Genomic DNA, 24230 nt, shown 5'->3' with positions numbered 1-24230 from the left:
TGATATTAGCTTGAGGAAATCTGGATTCAAATAAGAATGAAAAAATTGAAGGGCTAAATGCAGCAAGAAAAGGCCTATTCAGCCTGCCTGCCCCAGACAACTGATGGACCCAGTGGGATTTCAGAGGGAACTTGGGGCTATTCCGAAAACTCAGTTGCTATCTGGAATAAGCAGATCATGATGGCCTTAAATTGGATCGCACCTATGTGGACTCTCAGTGATCAGGGATCCTGTAGAACCCTAGGGATTCCTGGTTTTCCAAGGAGCGCTGGGAGGCGAAACTGTCACAAGAGATGCCTAGAGCACCTCTGGAGGACGACAAAGAGCAAACCCAACTGAGCGTGGGTAAGAGCTTTCATTGGGACTTAACCTGGTAGTGGTAAAGGTGCCAAACGGTTGGCTTATTGTGTCTGCAGATAGCCAACTGTCAGCCTTATTTTGGTTGGCCGGAAGAGGGTGGGGAGCTCTTGCAGGGTCACCGTGAGGACTATTCTGGGCATCTGTTGGACAGAGTTGCTCAGATCTGCTTGGAGCTAGATGACTGTAGCTGGGCAGGTCCTGTGGAAGGGACTGAGGCATGGTCTTGCCCAGTTATCAGGGATGAGTTTCACCCAGTTAGCCCTGAGAAAGTACACAAGATTCTTGGAGCTGTGAGCTCTGCCACCTGTGCTTTAGATCCATAACCCTCCTGGTTGGTCAAGGCCAGCTTGGAGGTGGCATGCAATTGGGTCCTAACATTGGTGAATGCTTTTCCATCTGCTTTAAAAGAGGCAGGGGTCTGTCTCCTCAAGAAGCTATCCTTGGACCCAACAGTACTGAACAACTTTCATCCAGTTTCTAATTTTCCCTTTTTAGGGAGGGTTGTGGAGAAGGTGGTAGGTACACAGCTTCTGAGAGCCCTAGAGGAAGCAGATTATCCCGACCCTTTCCAGTCAAGATTCAGACCAAGGTATATACCGAGTCAGCATTGGTCGCATTTGGGGATGACCTCTGGAGGGCTTGAGATGAAAGTGGCACACCCCTCCTTGCCCTTAGATCTCTCAGCGACTTCTGGTGCCATCAACCGTTGTACCCTTCTGGACTGAGTGCAGGGTTTGGGAGTGGAGGGGGCACTGTTCTGTGGTGGCTCTCCTCCCCCCTCCGGAGTCAGTTCCAGTCAGAGCTGGTAGGAGGAGAGGTCTAGCCCTTGGCTTCTCTTATGTGAGCTGCCTCAGGGCTCGACTCTCCCTCCATTCCTATTTAACATCTACATGAAACCGCTGAGTGAGATCACTGACACAGGGTGAAATGCCATAATAGGCTGATGATACTCAGCTTTGTATTTCCACTGCTGGCCACACAACTGACGCTGTGGAGGTGCTTACCGAGCTGTGAGTGTCTGGATTGGGAAAAACAGGCCGCTCAACCCTGGCAAGACCAAGTAGCTTTGGCTTTTGGGGAGATTTGGTGATTTTTCATCTTTAACCCTTGACAGATCTGATGCACAGTCTGGGAGTCCTCCTGGCTCCTTCTCAAAGAGCAGGTGGCAACCATGGCCAGGGGGTCCTTTGCACAGATTTGTCTTGTGCATCAGTTCTGTCCATTCCTGGATTGGGAGGGTCTTCCCTGTCACACATGACTTAATCACCTCCCAAATGGATTGCAGCAGTATGTTTTATAAGGGGCTGTCCTTGAAGAGCATCTGGAAGCTGCAGCTGGGGCAACATGCAGCAGTGTGCGCAGTTACATGCACCCTCAATCAATGCTTATTATACCTCTGCTCCACGAGCTGCATTGGTTTCCATTGTGGGTTGAATAGGGGACAATTAACTGCAACTGAATCCTGCCAGTATGGAAGTGTGGTTCCTAAACAGAGAAACTGAGGAGTTTGCTAACTTTGAATGGGGTTGCATTTCCTCAGGAAAAATAGGCGTGTAGTTTTGGAGTGTTCTTGAGTCATCCCTGTCATTGGAGGCCCAAATGACCTTCATGGCCAGGAGTACCAGAACCAGTTTCCGTTGGCATGCAATGATGTCCTTTGCTGGGCAGGGGCAGCCTGGTGACAGAGGTTCACATGCTGCTAATGTCACAATTACATGATTGTAATGCACCATATGTGGGGCTATCTTGCACGATCTGAAACTGCAGCTGGTACAGAATGCAGTGGCCTGGTGCTGAGGGGGCTCTAGCATGCCCAGTTGCCACAGCTGTGCTGGCTGCCAGTTAGCCACCGAGCCAGGCTGGAGGTTTGGGTTGTCCCATCCACAGCCCTAAACAGCTTGAGACCAGGTCAGTTATCAAGATCAATGAGGAAGAGCAGCAGAAGAGCACCTTGGGGGACTTGTGGGCAGGGCTCCTGCGGTGGCACCTGCGGTCTGGAGTGTGGTCTCCCCTGAAATAGGTAAGGTTCCCACAGTTATTATTGAAGGCATCTGGAAGGCATCTGGGACTTCCCTGTATGTTGCATGAATGTTGGTTTCCTTCCCTCTTTTTTAATGAATACTTTTGAAAATAATGTTCTAGTTCATTGTTTTTAGGATTGTACTCTGTAAACCACTTCAGGATGCAGTTGTATCAAAATGGCACATAATAATCAATCGTACTTTGTGTTAGGACAAACTCTTCTTACAGCCTCCTCTCAATAGGCTGGATGTTTTTCAGTTTAGTGCAGACTTTTGGATGAAATTTGTGGAGTGGGATCAGGAGCTGCCTGTTCAGGAATTCACTTCTGCAACTTGTGGCAGGTATCTACACCTTCCTGCAGGTATCTACACAGCAGCTCCTCGGCAGCCCTTTCACGGGTCCAGATTTTTAAATCTTTGGGGTAGGAAATTCCCCCTTCCACTTCTGTTGAATTGTAGTGCCAGTGGGTGCATCCAGGAAACCCATGGCGTCCTTTTTCCTCCCATGCCAAGAACCAAGGACAGAGGATCGTGCCCGGTGAGGTCTAGTTGTGCCCCAGGTAGAGATGGCCTGGACAATCTGACCACCGTTCCTCGGCTGCGAGCAGGTGGAAGGGAGGGGCCGCGGCTGTTGCTGCTGCTGCATGTGCCAAGTTGGAGGCTTTGAGGGCTGTTGCCTCATGTTTTTACTCTGCCGAAGTCTAGGACGGGCTCGAGAAAGTGGAAAAATGCACCCTCCCATCCTAGCCCTCCACCAGTGAAGACAGCACAGCCTCTGCCCTCCTGCAGAGAGGTCCCAAGCACCCTCCCCAAAACAAGACTCGCCTGCGGAGGCACTGGGCAAAGGTGCCCCTCCAGGAACAGCATTGGGGCGCCGTGGCCCTTCTCTGCGCTGGGCAGGGTTGGAGACCAGCCGCACAGCCTGGCTGGCCTCCTGGCGTGGCCTGTGCAACGCTTCTGCAGTCTGCGGCTTCTTCCCTTGTTTCTTCTCCCACAAAAGATGCACGGGGGGGGGGCTTCTGAGGGCGCCCCATCCCACCCTGCTTGGGAAACCCTTTGAGTCCCAGGTGAGCTCTTCCAGGGCTGGGGCTCAGGAGGCTCTCCTCCCTTTCCCCAGGGTCTCTCTTGCAGGGGTCCCCGTCCGCTGCCCCCCCCCCCTGCTCCGTCGAGCTAGAAGCAGGGAGGTTCGGGGGGCTCGTCCTCCTGGGCCTCCGCCTCCAGCCCTTCCCCGAGATGAACCCCTTGCCGGGCCGGCCGCTTCCCGCGCTCTGGGCTGCCCGCTGCCGGAAACGCGGAGGTCGGCCGGTCGGGCAAGGGGCTGCGGATGGCCCCGATTTTCTGGGGGGGGGGGGGAAGCGGCCTTCTTAGCCCTTCCGCCCCTCCGCGGCGGCTTGTTTCCTTCCCCAAAGCCTTGAGGTCTTGCAGGGGGCTGATGTCCCGCGGGGACGGCGAGACGCCCTGCCGCTTTTCGCCCCGCTGCCCGAAGCCTCTCGCGGGCGCGGAGACTGCCCAGTGCCGACCGCGGGCCCACTTGGCGGCCAGCGGGTCGGGGTAACGGCACCGGCGCGAAGCCGGGGAGAGATGAGCTGCGCCGCCGAGGGCGGGCGGCGGCGGAGGAGAGGCGGAGGGAGGGGGGACCGGCGCGGCGGCCGAGGGACGGGCGGGCCGGCGGGCTCAGGCTACAGCGCCTGCCCCTCCGGCTGGCTGGGCGGGAGGGGCGCCGAGCCCAGCCTGGCCCTTCGGAACCGAGCCGGGAGGGCGCCGGAGAGTCTCGACGCCGGAGAGCGGTGGCCATGGTGAGTCGCCCCTTTGCGCCCGCCGGGGAAGGAGCCGCGCCTCTGGGCAGGTGCAGAGTGCTTGGGGTTAGAAGCGGCGGGAGAGGGGCCGCCCGGGCTGCGTCCATCCTTCGGTCTGACAGAGGAAGAAGCCCAGCGGCCTGCGGCGAGCGGGCTCAGCGGGACGGAGGGAGGCCGAAGTTCGGGGCGGCCCGGCGGGGCGCTGCCGTCTCGACGCCCCACGAGCGGCCGAGGGCGCCCCTCTCCCGGGCCGCCAGTGAGGACGCTGCGGCTGAAGCAGCCTCGACCGGTAGCTGCGCGGGGGAGGGGGGATGCTCTCCTGACCGCCCCCCCCCCGCCTTTGCGTGGCTGCCCGCTTGGTCCGCAGGATGCTCTCAGGGCTGGCGCGGGCTCCTCGTCGAAAAACAATAATAGAATCTAGAGTCGGAAGGGACCTTGGAGGTCTTCTAGTCCAACCCCCTGCCGAAGGCAGGAGTCCTCATACCATCTCGGACAAATGGTTGTCCGATCTTTTCTTGAAAACCTCCAGCGATGAGCACCCACAGCTCCGGGAGGCTCCCACTGTCGGGAAATCCCTCCTTATTTCCCGGTTGGATCTCCCTCTGACGAGCTTCCACCCATGGCTTCTTGTCCTACCCTCAGGTGCCAAGGAGAATCAGCTGACGCCCTCTTCCTCATGGCAGCCCTTCAAGCATTGGAAGACTGCTTTCATGTCTCCCCTCAGTCTTCTCTTCCTTAAGCTCAACAGACCTAGTTCCTTTAGCCGTTCTTCATAGGATTTAGCCTCCAGACCCCTTATCATCTTTGTCGCCCTTCTCTGCACTCCTTCTAGGGCCTCAGCATCTTCCTTGTATTGTGGGGACCAGAACTGGATGCAGTATTCCAAATGTGGTTTCACCCGTGCAGCGTAGAGCGGTGCTATTCCTTCCCTTGATCTTGATACTTCCCTCTTGATGCAGCCCAGGACTGCGGTGGCTTTTTTGGCAGCTGCAGCACACTGCTGACTCATCCGTAAGGGGTGGTCCACCAGGACCCCTAGATCCCTCTCATAGGCACTACTGTTGAACCAGGTACTACCTATCCTGTACCCGTGCATCTGGTGTTTCCTGCCTCAGTGCAGGACCTGACTTTTTTCTCCACTGAACTGCATCTTGTTGGATAGGGCCCCATGCTCAAGCCCGTCAAGATACTTCTGAATCTTGAATCTATCTTCCGAAGTGTTAGCAGTTCCCCCCAGCTTTGTGTCATCCGCAAATTTGATGAGCGGCCCTTCAATCCTCTCATCTAGGTCATTGATGGAGAAGTAGAAGAGCGCTGGGCCCAAGACAGAGCCTTGAGGTACCCCACTGCATACTTCCCTCCACGTAGATGTAATTGCATTAAGGACCATCCACGAAGTGCGGTTGGTCAGCCAACTGCAGATCCATCTGGTAGTGGTACTATCTATCTTGCCGAGAAGTAGGCTGTGGTCTACTTTATCAAATGCCTTACTAAAATCTAAGAATACTATATCCACAGCATTTCCTTGGTCCACTAATTTAATCCCTTTATCAAAGAATGCAATAAGATTTGTTTGGCATGACCTGAATCGCAACCTCCTTTGCATATAAGTAGTTGAATGCATTTCGGGCAGGGAAGGCTTTAAACCCAGTGGGAGATAAGGACCCCTGAGCTTGGAGAGGTTGCCCCAGTAGTTCTCCCTCTTGCACAGCAATTGCAAAGTCTGGTGATCCTGTGGTGAGAGGACAAAAGACCAGGGATCAATGATTTCCCCCCCCCCCAAAAAGACATGCAAGGTTCCTTGGGTGACTTTGGGCCACTCCCATTCTTTCAACCTAGCCTACCTTACAAGGTTGTTGTAAGGATACAGTTAGGTTGTACTCTGTATGGAAGCTCCTTGCATATACTCCCTGGCAGTATTGCTAGGTAGGGCCAGTGGAGACCCTGGGAGCCACCCATGCCAGTCTTAGATGAGCCAATGGGCTGGTATCTGTAATGGGCAGGAGGAATAACCTTGAGGAACAGGAGGAAGAGCCACTACCAAGACAGTGGTCAGATAAAAGCAGTCTGAGTGCAGGCCAGAACTCTAACCTGAGAAAATGTCTCAGACAAGACCCTGGCTAGTATTCACGAAGATTAAGGGAGATGGGGGGCGGGGGGGGAGCACATTCAGACTTGCAAAACTCTGTTACTATAACCTTATAATAAAGGTAGCACTGGTCTGCATGACTTGGTTTCCTACTCTGGTCTACCCTGAAGGGCTGACAGTATCAGGCGGCAGGGGGATGTTCTCCTGTCCCAGAAACGCACCACAGGGCCTGTCTGCCCTTGGCCTCGGGTCCGGACTGCCCAATTCCCCCCTTTGCCCATTGGGCAAGCACAGCCCTCTCTCTGCTGAGCGCAGCTGATCCTGAGCCAGAGCAGTGTGTTGGGAGCTTCTGAGCGTGTCCCCAAGTGGCTGGCTCCCACTGTCTGGGGATTAGCAGCTGCTGTTCTTCATAGACAGGTTTCTTCCATCGCTTGGGACTCCAGCCCCTCCCCCCGAGCAAGAGTAGCAGCTTGGAGAAAGGGGTCCTGAGTCCGGAAATACCTCCACTGCCCCCACTTCACCTTCTTGCGTTTCCTAGGCTAACCTAGATGGGCCAGAGCCCCGATCGTTCTGAAGGCGGCAGCAGCCTCAGCCGTCCTCTCTGCCTGTCTCATTGATTGAAGGAAACAGTTCCACTGCTCTGGGCCAGTTATTCCACCTTCTTCCTTTTCGGTGGATTACCGTTTTGAGGCATAGGCTTTAATTTATCCAAAGCGCAGGGTGTTATCCTCAGTCAACAGGGCATAGACTTGAATGGCTGAAGAAATACAGAAGTCTGTGGCTATGAAATTATTGCTTGAATGGACAACAGTTTTACAAATATTTATCTCTCAATTTGTTTGGACAAATATAATTAAAGTTAAATTTTGAATTAAGTCTCTTGTCCTGACCAATCAGAACTTCTGACAACTTCTAATTCTGCTTTTTTCCCCTGAGGTTGTCTTTTGAAGTCCCAAAATAAATGTCTGAGTGAAAAGGTAGACTGAACCTGAACTGACAGACTGATCTTGAGACCTTGGAGACACAAGGTCATCCTCCAGGATATGTGGAGGTTGTCACAGTGATCAGTGTGCAAGGCAAACAGTTTTTTTATTTTTATTTATTTATTATTGAATTTGTATGCTGCCCATCTCCCCCCAATGGGTGACCCTGGGCAGCTCATAATTAAAATCAGAAACCCCATCAACAATTAAAAATCCCCCATAAATACTGTAGTTAAATAAATAATCCATTAAAAATCAGATCTAAACAACAAACAGTTGGGCTTATTCCAAATGTGCTTAATGCCAACTTCCTGCTGCTGAAGCCCAAAGCAGTAAACATGCTTGGACGTTGCTTTATTCCATTTCCATCCCACTGTGGCCTTTCAAGAGCTCAAGCATCTCTGAGAAAATGAAGCCCTTTTATTTGCACCCCGTGCATGGTGTGGAGGCATGAGCACAGTGCGCCAGTCATCCCAGAGAATGCTTGGCCTTTGGGCACAGAATAAAATACATTTACAAGATGGACCCACACAAGCCGGACTCTGTTCCTCAAGGGTTACAAGGAGCGTGCTTGTCCCTGGCCAAAGGATTCTTTTCACCCACAGATCTGGAATTACAGCCTTGGTGGAGGACAGTGTCAAGATGTTGAATGGAAGCATCCCGCAGAGGGCCATGCCAAGTCTCCGTCTGGCTGGCTGCATTCTCTCCCCAGGCTGCAGAAAGAGGCTTTGGCAGCTCAGTGTGAACTAGATCCCCCTCATGGCCAGAGATGCTGTGAAATGTTGACTTCCAGCGACAAGGCAGAAATGGCTTGGTGATATGCATACGATGCCATGCGGTTGCCATTGATAAATCAGGGATGGGCCACAGGTAACTGTTCAGAGGGCAATGAACTCCAGATCCCATAAATGAGGGATGGAAGAGTTGCAGTCCAGCAGGACCTGGTGTGTCACATTATCCCTGTTTAAAATGCTCCCTTGCCTTCAGATTCTGCCAATGAGCCAACCTTCCTGACAATTAAGCTCAGTTCCTGTTCTGGGGCTGTTGCCTTCTCTCATGGACTGGATTCACATTTCCATTTTGATGGATATATTTTGAGCTGGGGGCTTAACATGGGATATGGAGAAGATGTTAAATATGGGCCGGGCTGAGTTGGCATTGGATGGATACCAGGCTGGGTGGTTCGACCTCAGGCTGGAAGGAGTGGGCTGCAGGGCTCCATTATGGGCTCTGAGCTGGATGACTTGGAAGAGGCGTTAAAAATGTGATTGTCCAATTGACAGATGAAGCAAAGAGAGAGGGGATAGCAAACACTTTAGAAGACAATATCAAGATTCAGGAGGATCTTGACAAAGCTGATACAATGGGCAGAAACCAGCCAGATGAATTTTTCAACAGGGATATTTGAGTAGGAAACATTAAAGGCATGAGTATGAAATGGAGGATCATACTAGACAGCACTACAAATGCAATCCAAGGCTTCATTGACAGAAACACACCATCAGAATCAAGAGACATAATTGTTCCTCTCTGTTCAGGGTTGGTCAAATCAGACTTAGAATATCACATCCAGTTTCAGGCAGTGACAAACTGGAGCATGTCCAGAGGAGACCAACCAAGATGATATGGGGCCTGGAAGGAAAAACCTGTGAAGATCACTTGGAGGCACTGAGTATGTTTAACCTAAAGAAGAGAAGACATAGTTGTTTTCAAGTATCTGTAGAAGATGGGGCAGGCTTGTTCAGTGTTCAAGAGAAGAACAAGGGGTTTAAAGTACAAGGAAGCAGATATCAGTGGGATGTCAGGAAGAAATTCCTAAGGGTAAGAGTTGTTTTCACAGCAAGCTTGGGAGATCATCTCTTTTGCTGGAGGTATTTAAACAGGCTAGATGGCCATCTATCAGGGACACTAGCAGGAGGTTCCTCACTGGGCAGAGGGCTGAACTAGATCATCACCTTCCATTCCTTATATTTTAACATTCTATGACAGTAAGGGAGAAAACCAACCATCAACAACAATTCATACAACTGTGTTACAGGCTCAGCTGCACATATGGGGCCCCAGGCTCAACAACAAAACTAGGTTTTCAAGGCCTTATGAAACAGGGTCAGGACAAGTCTGATCTCCAAGGGAATGATGTTCCTGAGGATGGGCACCATAACAGAAATGGCTCTCCTCCTGGGTCCCACCAAATGATACTTCCTACAGACAGGACCGGGAGCGGTCTTGCAAGCAATTGTCCAAGCAGCCTGACAGTGCTTCTAGCATAGGTTTTTGAGACCTCAAAATTCTGAAAAGCTTCAGCTACTGTAGAATTCTGCAATCAGGAAGAAAGGAATAAAGTACTTTTTGACCAGCATGGCCAGTTACACTGTATTCTTTAAAAGTCCTTCATACCAAATCAGTGGAATAACCTAATATCTAAATTATGAAATTATGAGTGAAAATAAGCCCACAAGGAGGACTCCAAACAACTACCTTGCCCTCCATAGATAGTAATTCATCCATCTTCTGGCCAATTAAAGTTTAGGGTCTTGAATTGATTATTGAACTTTGGGTAAAAGGTGACAGCATAATTTTTAGAAGCAACCTAAATGACCAAAGTGAGCTGCAGGACACCATGGGAATTCTGGGCTGCCATGACCTTCAGAAATTATTTAAGTAATCAGACTGCTGAGAAGAGAAAAGCCCTCAGGCAGTGATAAGTTGCCAGTGAATTACTGAAAAATACGTGGGTTGAGAGGCCTTTGTCTTCACATGCCCAATAACTGTGACTTGCCCATTTCTGTTGCAATAAATCATAACAGCCTGCTAAATGGGAGTAGTAAGCTCTATGACTGTAAGTGCTAAAGCAGGCAAAGTGGGAACCAGCAGCTCTTGGGCTTGACAGAACCGTTATATAAACATTGGAGTATCTCCCAGTCTCACAGCTGGCGAGAGAATAGCTACAGTTGTGTTGACTTGAAAAGGCAAAAGGAAAAGGTCTAGAATTTGAACCCTGGAGTAGATATAGATAGAGAAAGAGGTAGGTAGGTAGGTAGGTAGGTAGGTAGGTAGGTAGGTAAACTTGATTTCTCTGTTCTACAGTAGGCAGACCTGGGCATAAGAATCTTCTCTCTTGCCTGCAGTAAAGCAACTTGCTGTGTCATGTCTGTGACCAGCTGTAAGTGAGTAAGAGCCGAGATGTATTGCTGTGCTTGGCTTGAAGTCTGACAGCAAGATTTTCCTACAGTACTTGTATTTGTACATCCTTGCAATGCACTGGAAAGAGAGCCTGTGCCTCCACACTGCAGTTAAACATCCTCCACAGATTCTCTTGCAACCTCCTAACCATCAATCAGAGTTGTTGCTGTTATTACATTAGATGCACTGGCGTTGGCATTTGACTCCAAATCCTGTTGGAGAGTGGTACTGCTCCAGTGTCAGAACTAAGGTGTGACCTAGTTTTAGCCCAACAGATGGAACAGAATCTACTGCAACTGGCAGCTCCCCACACCCGTCTTGGCCCAAGATCCAGCTGCCATTGCTGGCGCAGCTGCAAGCCCTCTAGTGCCAAGTACGCACCTCCCTACCTGAAAAATATAATGGAATCATGGCAAACTCCTTACCTTCGTGATCCCATGTGAATTATTCATCTCTCCAAGATCTGCCACCAACTATCTTGAGTAGAATTTATAGTTGGCCTAAATGCAGAGATACAAAATGGGAACAGTCCAGACTTGGATAATGGTGCCAGTTGTGTGACAGATCTCATGGCTAACTTCAATGGCCTAGTTAAGCAAGTGACCACTAACTCTGAAATCTGTCACCTCTGAGGGAGTGCATGTTTGAGGTGGGAGTATCCTGCTGACTTTCAGCTGTTAGTGCCGGACGTGGGCTGGAATGTAAAAGGCTTAACAGACCAGTTTGAAGAAGGACCACTTGGTGAAATATGAGTCAAATACATTCCTTGTGGCACCTCTGACTTTGCATTAATGCAGGTCTGCTTGTGTTAGCCCTGCAAGGTGGTCCAGACAAGAAGCACAACCAGGAGTACTAGCTCTATTTTTATTGTAGGGTTACATTAACAGAATCTTGCAAGACTGACAGTACATCTCTTCCCTCCTTTCCTTTTACTCTCTGGGAAACTAGGGAGGGTCTCTTCTGAAACATCTCCCAGGCCATCCCCCCTTCTGTGGGCTGAGACATCTTTTACAGGCCGGTTGTCCCATCTGTGGCTCTCCCTCTTGTCTCCCAAGGTCATTCCCACAGACCATTACATCTTGAGTATCAATGGAAGACTTGAGGAATTGTGGTAGAATACAGGTGGGCAGGGAAGATACCACTATTCTCTTTTCTTTCATCCTCCTCCATCTCACCTACATATTAGAGACTCCAGAAATGGAATCCATATGTAGGTGGGTACTGGCAGCATTCTGCTATCCGGCTGAGAAAAGTTGCATGGATGCCCACCATGTTCTGCATCTTATATTGTGGAAAACACGTGAGTGCTGCATTAAACTCATCACCCTCTGAAGCACCGACCAAGGGTTATACTTGTGGGAATGGAGGCATTTTGCAAACAGATTCCTAAACATTCCTGTTCTGGCCTATTGGGAAATGAGTCACTCCCAGCATCAGAGACTCAGATGGGGCACCTGAAAATGAAGTGGAGTCCAGACATGGGAGCTACACATCAGAATTTAATCATTTTTGTTACTCAACAGATCTAGATAACCTTGGACATACAATTGGAGGGTCTAGTAGACTCTGGTAGCACAGGGCACTTAACTGAAACCTCCATCACATGCAGATATGCTCTACCCACTAAGCATATCCAACTCCCTGTTGAATTACTGATAGTCAGCCCTTAGGACCCATCACAAAGTGTACTGAACCTCTGCTGTTCACAATAAGCAATCATCAGGAGTCCCTGCACCTTAATTTAGCTGCCTTCATTACATTTTCCAAATGTTTTGAGAACAGATTAACTTCAAACTCTCAATCAACCTGTGCATTAAGATCAGATAATACCAACAGCACATAAGACTCACCCAACCACTCACCACCCCACAGCAGGAACTTTCTCCTACCTTGCTTTGCTTTGCTGCCAAACATGTACACTTTGTTGATAAGGGGGAAATACAGACCCTGTTTCCCCATTCCTGTGGCTACACTATCAGTGTCATTCCTGGAGCCCAGGTTCCCACAAACTCCCAAAACCCACAAAACGACCCAGTATCAAGTGCAGAGTGGCTGCCTAAAAGAATTGATCAATAAAACTGACATCTGTTCTCCTCCCCTACTAGTGCTCTTACCTTTTTAGTTAAGGAGGATGACTCCCAACAAGTAGTCCATAATTATCAATTCCTGAACTCTGTAACCATTAGGAATCACTACCCACCTTTCCCTCCCTTAAAAAAAATATTTTTATTGTTAAAATAGTGAAATACAAAAGGAAAAAAGTCTACATTGAATAAAGACAATACAGTGAAAAAAAAGAACTAAATATATAATGGTGATTAATGAACTAAACATTACAAAAACATATATGTATAAATAGTTATACGGAGTCATTTGAATCATTAAACTTATCTGGGCCGTATAACAACATAAATGTGTCATCACATTTATCACAAAAATGTGTCACAAAGACTTTTCAAAACTAGATAGCAAATTCATATCTTGGAGCCATTCCTTAAAATCAAAAGTGGCATAAGATTATGCTCTTTGCTGTGCCCCAAGCTCAATAAAACCAAAACTCTTAATAAGGTGACAAATTCCATATTGAATTCCATATAATTCAAGATTATATTGACATCCTTAACTTCCTCCCAAAATTATGTTAATGTACATATTAATTTGAAACCAGAACAAGTCCAAATCATATGAGTTAAAAAACCTTCAAACGTCTTACATTGCTAACATGAAAAGTCTAATGTCCATCCCTTTTTAAACATTCATTGAGGGGTCCAGTACACCTGAAATAATATTTTCTGATGAACTAGTTTCATTTTTAAATCATAAGAAGTATATTTCACATTTTTAATATGTGGATCCATTGATTTTCTGAAACTGAATAGTCCAATTCTTCCTTCCACAGATCAAATGCATGGGTAATACTTTCATTTCATTTCACTTTTTAATACTTTATAAAATTGAATTATTGGTTTCTGTTCAAGCACATTGTCTCTTAAGCTAAAATTTGCAACTATGATTTGGGATGAAATCATAGCTGCTTACCTATTAATAGTCAAACATGGCTAGCAGCTTTCAAAGCAGGAAACAAAACAGTTTAATGCCTGCCAAGAGTTCACATTTGCTTTCTAAAGGACTCAACCAGGAAAACAATTATAAGTTTCATTCCAGAAAAACAGAGATTTAAGATAAAAGCCCAATTATATCATTGAAGATCTGGTAGGTTAAAGCCACCATTCTCATAAGGTATCCAGAGATTCTAGAGGCTTTAACATGCTATACAAAGTTTCTCATTAACTTTTCCATCTGTATGAGGTATCTAATGGGAATTAGCATTCTCCTCCTCATTTCTGAGCGCTTGGAATGGCTGAAGAAAGCAGACATTTTTACCAAATTCTGTGAGGGGGAGACAGCTTACAGCTTGTTCGCATGAAAAAGGGGCATTAATATGTAATTGACTTTGATTCTAGTTATGGGAATTTTGAATATACAGTACAGGTGTGTGCTTGTGTGCATGCCTTCAAGTCAGTGTTGACTCCTGGTGACTGCCTGGACAAGTCCCTGCAGTTTTCTTGGCAAGGTTTTTCAGAAGTGGTTTGCCATTCCTTGCTTCCTAGGGCTGAGAGAGAGGGACTGGCCTGAGGTATCCCAGCTGGCTTCGTGCCTAAGGTGGGACTAGAACTCAAAGTCTCCCGGTTTCTAGCGTGGAGCCTTAATCATTACACCAAACTGGCTCTCTTACAGTACAGGCAGTCCTTGCTTAACGCCTACTCGTTCAATGACCATTTTAAGTTATGACAGTGCTGAACGAGGGGAACATATAACAGGTCCTTGTAGTTGCAGCCATCACAGCATCCCTGCAGTTACGTGATCATGGTTTGGGTGCTTGGCAACTGGCTCGTAATTTCGATGTTGCAGCATCCTGTGGTCACATGATTGCCATTTGTCAGCTTCCAACAAGCAAAGTCAATGAGGAAGCCAGCAGGAGGTTGCAAATGGTGATCACGTGACCATGGGATGCTGCAACCGTGTGGGATTTGTCTAATGTAGGCAGCTGGAACTGCCGTAACTGCCGTTGTAAGTCAGCATGGTCACGTGACATCACGCCTTACAAGTTCATTGTTTAGCAATGTAGTTCCCGGTCCCAATTACTGTTGGTAAGCGAGGATTGCCTGTATTGTCATATGGATTGGTTAAAGTCCCATCAAATTGCATCCCTTCATGCAATTTATGAATAACATTTTTCTTGATTTGTTAAGTTATTTTTTTATCATATATTTCAACGATTTGCTTATGTCATCTGAGGATATTGCTATCCACCGTGAGCAAGTTTGACCCTTCTCTTGAGAACGGGGAGAACTGCACCACAATGCCTGCCTATGTGTTCATTCTTCCTTAAGAGAAAAAATATTACAGCTCTGCCATGACACCCAGCCAGCTGGACATTTTATAGTATTAAAAACAACTAATCTCTTTCTGTGTAACTTTTGGTGACCTCTTTCAGAGCAGATGTCAAGACTTCCTTCCTTCTTGTCATGCTTGTTTCCATGCCAAGCCTTCATCAACTGACTAGACTGTTGTACCTCCCCATGAGGGTTTTGAGACAGTTTCTTTGGACTTTATTACTAACCTATTGTGCATCAAGGGCCTGGATGCATTCTGGTGATAGTTCACCTCTTTTCTAAGATAGCTCATTTCATTTCCTGCCATAGCCTCCTCCTCCTCTCTGGAAGAGCTCATCTGCTTCTGAAACCACAGTTTGGCTTCTGAGAAAGGTACACATTTTATGCCGTGTTTTTGGAAAGTTCTCTTTCAGTTATTGGATGTAAGGCTCCACTTGTCCTCTAACCATTATTCACAGTTGGACAGAGAAATAGTGAATAAATGTCTTTTTAGAGCAATAATTTCATTGGTGTGTAAAGTGGCCTATGGTTGACTTTGCTTATAACTCAGTCCATGCCACTGTTCAGATGTTACCATTTCTAGCCATCTTTAGTTACCACCCATGCTTGCTGCCAAATGCTTCCTAACCTTCCCTTGTTTTGGAGGCCTCCCATTTTCTGCAGGAACAGCAAATCACTCAACATCTTCTCAAGGATCAACTGGATTGTGCCAAGGCCTCCTGGAAGAATTGTGCTGATCATTGTAACTGAGAATCACTCCCTGTTGCTATTGGAGACCACGTCTGGTTTTCTGTCAGATTTCTAACTTCTCATAAGAATCTAAAAGTTGCATGCCAAATTTATTGAGCCGCTCCTATGAATGTTCAGATCAATCTTGTGGCTTTTCATTTGCCACTTCCAGCCACACTGAAAATACATCCAGTTTTCTGCTGTTCTCTCTTGGCCCTCCTTTTTTGGGAAATGGGGAGGAAGAATTCCAGGTGGAATGTATTTTGGACTCAGTGCAGGAGGGGCAGATTGGAATATTTGATTCTTTGGAAGATGCTGCAACGGAATAGTTGTGGAAAGCAGCAGGTGTACACGCCCTTCATTTTCTTTGACGGTCCAGTTATAATAACTTCACATGCCAAAGCCATCTGACTGACTGCATATAGGATTTGACACATGCCAGCATTTCTGACTCTGAGGGTGGAGAGATGTGTTTTGTAAGGGGGGGGAGAGAGAGAGAATTACGTGACTAACAAAGGAGAGTCAGAAACTGCCGTGCCTGAAGACAAAAAGGAGAGTTCTAGAATGGATGAAGAAGTAGAAAAGAGAGAAACACTCCCCTCTCCTGCTGCCTGATGTTTGGGGGGTGGGAAGGCCTAGGGAAAGGTCTGGAAGGGGAAGGAGATCTCTCCAGCTTCAGCCAAGGAAGAAATGGAAATCCCCACAGTGCCCTCTGGCAGGAGAAGGAGGGGTAGGGTAGTCTGAAGGGGGGAGATTTCATCCAGCTAATGAAGAATTAGAAATGGAAGAAGGTGCACTATGCCCCCCCCCCACAATCATCCGTGACTACAGGAAGGAGTATGAGATGCACCCGATATCTTCAGAATCAGAGAAAAAAGGGAAGGAGAAAATAGGGAGATGATATAAGAACTGAAGCTGATGAGTCAGAAGCCAGAAGTTCTTAGGCTAAACAGGGCTATTATGTATACACTGATGAGATGCCTCCCAATCTCAAGGACAGGAAGAGAACAGCCAAGTTTCCATTAACGTGAAAAGACAGGAAGGAAAGGTCTAGAATTTAAACCCTGGGAAGGAAGGAAGGAAGGAAGGAAGGAAGGAAGGAAGGAAGGAAGGAAGGAAGGAAGGAAGGAAGGAAGGCAGGCAGGCAGGCAGGCAGGCAGGCAGGCAGGCAGGCAGGCAGGCAGGCAAGCGCATAAGTGTGTGTGCATGCGTGTATACGGCTTTATTTTTGTATTCTGCAATAAGCTTGCAGGATTCTGCAGGAAGTCATATTTATGGCTTCTAACTTATTTGCAATAAAGCAACTTACCTAGGTGTTGGGTAAGATGGGTAAAAGATGGGTCTTGTCTGTGAGCTTTTGCTGTAAATGAGGATACAGGGTTAAATGTCTAGATAGATTGCCATGTCTAGTTTGTCTAGATTATTGTCTAGATTATTGTCATGTCTAGTTTGAAATCTTGATAATACCAGATCTTTGCTATGAAAACTGGTAAACTTGATAAAGCAAAAGAAAATCACATCCGAAGAGCGGGCAAAATAATAGAGTGGGGAGATTCACTTTGGATTAATTGCTCAGCATTTTAGAGAAAGATCCAGATCAGGGTAACAAAGTACTCTGTGCAGTATTGTAGATCTAGAATGCTGTAGGCCTTTTACACAGTCCCAAAACACAGAATGCGGAAGAAGCTTGTTGGCAAAGTTCTTTTTAAGCAAAGGACTGGGAACATTGAGTTGCAAAGAGACGTGAGTGGGTGCCTATGTTTAGAAGTTTCTTGTGCAGAAAATGGAAGGGTTGTTCTCCAGCAAGAGACCTACATACCTTGCTATTCGAGGACACTAGAAGAGCCTTTGGTTTTGCCAGATGTAAGGCTTTATCAACTGCTTTGTTGGAGGGAAGGTTTTTGAAAATTTCCTATTCTAGCACAGCATGGCCACTGGTCACGGATCCCCCCTGCAGCAGCTTTTTCTTTCATTGTTGTTCAGTTCTGCTACTGCCACTAACCCCCTTTTCTGATTTAGAAATCAGTAAGTCTCTCAGGGTAACTAGGTGGAACGTGTGAAAGAGAGGATAGCAGAGACACTTGGTCAATATAGAAATAATTTACTTTTATTAAAAAACTAAAAAAAATGGGTTCACTTATTTCTACAGATTAACTCTGCCCCATCCGTAGTAGCCTCCCCTGCCCCTAAAATGGTTTCTAACCATGCCTCTTCGCAGGGGAGGTGTTCCAAGCAAGGAAGCTGATCCTCCCTCAGACCGAACGCATCTGCACCCTGCTCGAATGCAGATTGGAAGGAGGTGCCCAGTGCTGCCATTCTTAATTGGCAGTTCCACCCCTGCAGATCAGAGGCAATTGGGACCATGCGCCTTATGCTCCTGCACTGACTCCATAGGAAAGGGAGCACTGTATCAACTGGTCGAGTTGAAACTGACAGAACACGCAAGCAGGAGGTGCCTCTTCGGTTGGAGACCGGAATGCCAAAGTTGGAAATATTAAGAGGAAAAATGTAGTTGGACTGTATGGCCTCGGAAACAGAAACGAAACAGCAGAATGACCTACCAATTTCTGCCAGTCCAATGCTATCTTCATTGCGAACACGATCTTCCAGCAACCAGAATGATACAGATACAGATACAGATACAGATACAGATACAGATACAGATACAGATACAGATACAGATACAGATACAGATACAGATACAGATACAGATACAGATACAGACATCACCAGATGGAATACACAGAAATCAAATGGCCTATATTATTGGTACAAAGGGGTAGAAGAGCTCAGTTCTAACGGCAAAGATGTGATCAGGGGCTGCCCGTGGGCGAGTTCTAATTAAGCTAAAGCAGCAGAAGACAATATGATGTCTTCCATATTCAAGTAGGTCTCAGTTAGTAAGGTTAATGAATCCCATGAAATGGTTGCATTATTTGAATTCGTGCTATTCAAAGTGATATTTCTATGGAAAATATGGTGATTGGTTCCAGCTTGACAGAAATAGGCAATGAAAAGTTTTAAGCTTAAATTTTTAAATTTATATTAATGAAATATTACAGTAAAGGATAAAAAGAGTATACATAATTTAAATTTATGGTAAACAAAGTCACAGAGTAGTTATAGAAAGCAAAATAAAAACAAAAAATTCTACCATAGATTCAAGCATTCCAACATCTTGTCCTGTTTTAGCATTGCTGTGACCACGTTCATGTCATTCAATTGCATCAATTTTTTTCTCTGATGTAATAGCAAGCCTCTTCTTTTTAAAACCTGTACTGTTTACCTCTGAGGGAATCTATGGCAAGGAACAGAAGAAAAATCAGTAAAGGTTCTAAACAAACTATGCCAGCAAATCTGGAGAATTGACACAGGGACCAGGTATCAATACCAAAGAAAGGAGGCTTAACACAGTATGTGAACTATTATACAATATCCTTAATTTCACATGCTAGCAAAATAATGCTAGTAACTATGTAAATAATCTGATCATCCAGTTCAGATTAAAACCCTACATGGAAAGGGAGATGCCAGATGTTCAAGCTGGTTTTAGAAAAGGCCAAGGAATAGGAGTCAATATTGCTGATGCACACTGGATAATTTATACTCTGATAGCTGAAAATGGAGATAATCTGCAAACTCTAATACAAGTAGTCCTTGTTTAGCAACCACAATTGGGCTTGGCAACTCAGTCACTAAGTGGGAAATCACATGCCACCACTGTGCTTTCCTTTTCCCCACTCCCCTGCCCTTTGGAATGCTCACCCCGGGGCTGGGATAATTAGCAAGAAAAAAATTGATGTTTGTATTTACATTCATTGGAGAGGAAGGAATTACAGGAAAGTAAACAGGCACACAATAGGGAATACACATAAAAAGAATGCAAGCGGTCTCTTTAGGCCAGGGGTCCTCAAACTTTTTAAACAGGGGGCCAGTTCACGGTCCCTCAGAATGTTGGGGGGCCGGACTATAGTTTGAAGAGAGGAGGAGAGCCGCTGGACCCGGCATACCTGTCATGTAGAATAGCTCTGCGATCTCCCTCCTCGTGCATTGCCTGCAGCTCCCGACACAGCCCCAACACTTCCGCTTCTGACAGACAGCGGCGGCGGCCAATCAGGCGGGCGGGCCGGATAAATGACCCTAATGGGCTGTATCCAGCCCGTGGGCTGTACTTTGAGAACCCCTGCTTTAGGCAATCTCTCCTGGGCCGATCCATTTTTTTCCTCCCCTCTCACTCTGTAATGGTATGTGGGAATGACCTTGGGAGACAGGGTGGAGAGACCCTGTCAGGGTCAAGGGAACCGTCAGATAAAAGGCAGCTTAGCCCGCAGCAGGCGTGTGGGTGGGGCAAGAGGCTCAGGAGAGACCCTCCCTAATTTCTTGGGCTGTAAAGGGGACGGGGGAGAGATGTACTTTCAGACTGGCAAGATTCTGTTAATGTGATCGTACAATAAAGTAGAATTAGCTCATCTGGTCGTGTTTCCTGTCTGGTCTACCTAGTGTATGGCACTTTTATTTCCCAAGTTTCAATAAAATGCCAATAAGAAGACTTGAGATGAGACTTCTGATGAATAGCAGATGTATTTTGATCAAGACACAGCTGGGTGACCCCAATCAACACATTAACAAAAGATGTTGATGGAATCACACCTCACAAAACAAACATCAGAGGCTTTATAGACATTTAAATCTGTAATCAGATAGTACATCCCCTCATACCCATACAAGGGATTTTTGGGACGGTCTGAGCAAGTGAAAGGTGGTTTTTAGGAAGATAAACTTAACTGTAACTTTTTCTTCTGGTTACCAAGGGAATGGCATACCAGATTCTTCTTATCTTCCTCTAGAATGTAGGGCCTCACAACTGTTGCAAAAAGCTTGGTACAACATTGAGCTTGTACTCGGCTAATTGCTTATTCGAAGACAATCGGGCATTCAGCAAAGAGATAAGGGGGGGGGGAAGAAACCAGTGCTCTTTACAAAACAAAAGCAAGTTAACCCTTTAGAAATAAAATAGAGTGCACTGTTACAGGTATGGTTATACATTATGTGAAGCATATATATATATATATATATAAAATATAAAATTGTGTATATATAGAATATAAAATTGTGTATCAAAATAATGCCCTTCACTAGTAAGACTGACACCCTCCCCCTTTGCCTAGAGATTGGAGAGGAAGGTATTACAGGAGAGTAAGCAGGCACAAAATGGGGAATACACATAGCGCATTCCTTTTGATGTGTATTCCCCATTTTGTGCCTGCTTACTCTCTTGTAATACCTTCCTCTCCAATCTCTAGGCAAGGGGGTGAAAAAAGAAAAATGAGGCCAGGCACAGGACAACGCGTCCTGGCTGTAATGACAATCGTGATTGAGAGAGGTGCTGTGAAGGTCATAAATGTGCACCTTGGTCGCAAAGTTATGTTTTCAGCACTCTTGTAACTTCGAACAGTCACTGCACGAGGCAGCCGGTAAGCGAGATCTACCTGTAATGAAAATTAAGGAGCACAATGAAAAATGGGACTAAGATTAAATATAAAGAAGAGCAAACTAATGACAACGGGTCCAGCAACCCGTCCTAGAATGGACAAGGGAGATATTGAAGTGGTTGATGGTTTTTGCCTTTTAGGAATGCTGTAGACTAGTACTTGATAGAGATATTGTTGTACTATGTCTTTTTTTCAGCGTTGTGCAAAGTTTGTCCTTGTAGTGATAAGCATTTAATCTAATAAATTATGGTATTTTTATAGATATGTTCTGGAACTATACTTAGTAAAAAAATAATGAGGTTTCATTTCAAATTTAATCCCTAAGATCCTTTGAATGGTGCTGTCTTTCCATTACTTTGGGGAGTTTTTTGCATGTCCACCACATGTGGTAGAATGTTCCTTGTGGCATTTCCAGCATTTACTACTATATGATTTGTCTATTTTGACAATTATTGATGGAGTCGTATACCACCTGCAAAACATTTTATACCAGTTCTCTCTCAAACTATAGCTTCCCATTATTGTATCGGGGGTGTTTCTTTTAAATTTTGCATTCAATTTATCATACATGTTTTTATTTGTTCCGTCTTCATATCATAGCTAAGTAGAAGTTTATATATATGCCCTAATAGGTGGTATTAATTCTGTATAAGCATTTCCATTTTTTCTTAACGTCCCTCTCCTGTTTTTAAGGTCCCCTTTTATTCTTCCAGCAGTTTGTAGGTACATCAACCATGGTATATTCTAGCCTTCATTAAGTAATGAAGTTACTGCTGTTAATGGCTGTTCATGGGCTCTGGGTGGACCATGTTTGCATATGTAAATATACTTTTCTTACTGTAATTATCTTCAACATGACAGGCATTCAGAGGAAGGACTAATGGGGAATAGTTGGACTTAATATTTTCCTTGGGAAGTTCTATACTTTTATCAAGCTTTATATTATCATGGGCCTTTTTAGGTTTTTATTTTCTTTTGTATTCCTATACCATAATATCTATGGAGCCCATTAGCTAGGCCGCCTCCTTTCAATATTGACGTTTTGCTGTTAAGCATGACAAACAGCTTGCTCTATAATACATTTTGAAGTTTGGAGGAGCAAGACCACCTCTGCCTTTTGAGTCTTCTAAAATTTTGAGTTTAACTCTGTTTTCCCCCCCACTTCATATACTAAGTTTCTTGCCGTTCTTGTAAAAAAATTTTCTGAAATTGGAATCGGTACCAACTGAAACAGGTAATTTATCTTGGGTAACACATTCATTATAATGATTGCAGCTGATCCTAACCAAGAAGGCTTTAGTTTTTCCACCTTTTAAGATCTCTTTTAATTTCTTGCCATAATTGAAACATTGTTTGATTGTCACCTGTCAGTGCAGACCAAGATACAGGTCGTCCTCATTTAGCAACTGCAAATGGTTCCAGTGACATGGTGGCTAAGTGAACCACATGACCCAGAGAGAGAGAGAGAGACTCTGTGAAGATCACTGGTTGCTGCCTCTCGCTCAGATTAAGTCCTCTTGTGCAGCAACAGCAGCATCAGTCTCACTCCAATGTGCGTTGCTGTTGGGTGCAGACATTTGGGCATAAGTGTGTGCATTGGTTGGAAAATTATTTTTTTACTACCATTTATTACTGTTGTATTTGCGAATGGTCGCTTAATGAGGCAGTTGCAAAATGAGGACTACTTGTATTATCTGGCAGGCAGATTCTTTCTGCAAGAAATCTTCTCCATGTGTTAAGTGTCTTGTGATTATTTTTGGTTTTTCGACATTGATTTTATATCCAGAGAATTCTGCAAAGCTATGGAATGTCTTTATCAGCTACCTTATTGTGCTCGTGATGCTTCTGTGATGGTTAATGCTACACCACCTGCATAACCTTTAAGCTTGCATTCCTCTCCACGGATTTTGAGACCAAGTATTTTTTTATTACCTTGAACCTTTTCTGCCAGTATTTCTAAAGCAGTGGTAACTAATAGGGGAGAAATTGGGCATTCTTGCCTTGTGCCTTTACTAATTGGGAGATCTGCAGAGAATGCTCCATTGGCCATGATCTTTGCTGTTTCCTGTTGACCGATACTTTTGACCCAGTTTTTGAACTCTTAGAAATGGCCACTGCAGCTGGTCGAAGGCTTTTTGTGCATCTAGAAGAAAAAGAGCTGCTTGCCTGCTTCTTTCCTTTCTTTACTGATATTTCTATTATGTTAATTATAAACCTACTGTTATCCTTAATATTCCTTTTTGGAATATAACCTGTTTGGTCAATGTGTATTATGACTGGGACACATTTCTTTAATCATTCAGCTAGTATTGTTGTGAAAATTGTATAACCTATATTCAACAAAGGAATTGGTCTATATGATTGTGGTTTTTTCAGATCATTCCCTTCTTTGTAAACCAGAGTTTATGGCTTTTAATAAAATTTGTTAGTCTGAAATGGTGCAATTAGACTACTGAGTTTTGGCTACCATACAATTCTCCTCCTACAATATCATCAAAACTTTCGTAGAACTGTATGTACTTTCGTATACTGAGCAATCACAATCCCTCTACAGTAGATCCTGGTCTGAATGGAATAAACCAGAATCTATTGTAAGCTAGGATTTGTTGAATATATTAATCTGGATGAGGAAAATCAGGTGTCTGTTAGCGCCTTTTCTGACTAACACATTTATTTAAAAGGCAACAGCTTTTGTGAGCTGCAGCTCCCTTCCGCAGATGCGTAGAGATCATTTTCATAATGCTCGTTAGTTGGAAAAGGTGCTTCCAGACTCCTTCGGATTTTCTGCCACCAGAGACTTAGCGTGGCTCTCCTTCTACAGTGATCTGAATGAAGTAAGTCAGCTTGTTAAGCCAGGATCCATTGAACAAACTGGTATTGGCAAAAATTAAACCTCAAACTGAGTATAAAGAGTTAGCAGCTACCCAGTATCTAGTGTCTACATCCCATAAGCTTGGCAGAAGAGGATTGTCTAAACCTCTTTCCCAAATGGCAATAGCCATCTTGACTCTGGAGTCAAATGCTTCAGAAAGGCCATAAGGACTTTGCAGTTGGAACCAGCGCTTTGAAGTGTGCCCGGACACCTGTTGCTAGCCAGTGCAGAATGTGCCACATTCTGTATCAGTTGGGCTTTCAAAGGCACCACCAAGTAAAGTGTGTGGCAGTCATCCAAAGATGAGG

The 24230-nt window shown here is 45.6% G+C and overlaps 1 protein-coding gene across 1 annotated transcript in view; it reads left to right on the top strand.

Moving 5' to 3' along the window:
• The first annotated feature begins 4048 nt into the window (after nucleotides 1–4048).
• Nucleotides 4049–24230, top strand: part of PLEKHG4 (pleckstrin homology and RhoGEF domain containing G4) — a 98477-nt gene continuing 78295 nt past the window's right edge. The window contains exon 1 of the mRNA XM_088135467.1: nucleotides 4049–4177. Within this exon, the coding sequence (XP_087991593.1) occupies nucleotides 4175–4177 (3 nt within the window). The 5' untranslated portion in view covers nucleotides 4049–4174. The remainder of the gene's footprint in view (nucleotides 4178–24230) is intronic.

Source organism: Python bivittatus, unplaced genomic scaffold (assembly GCF_059951505.1).
Source record: "Python bivittatus isolate LINGU-HERP-01145 unplaced genomic scaffold, Pbiv_v1 ctg000170_np1212, whole genome shotgun sequence".
Classification (NCBI taxonomy): Eukaryota; Metazoa; Chordata; class Lepidosauria; order Squamata; family Pythonidae; genus Python; species Python bivittatus.
The sequence above is the reverse complement of the archived record's forward strand: the minus strand, read 5'-3'. Positions and strand labels throughout refer to the sequence as shown.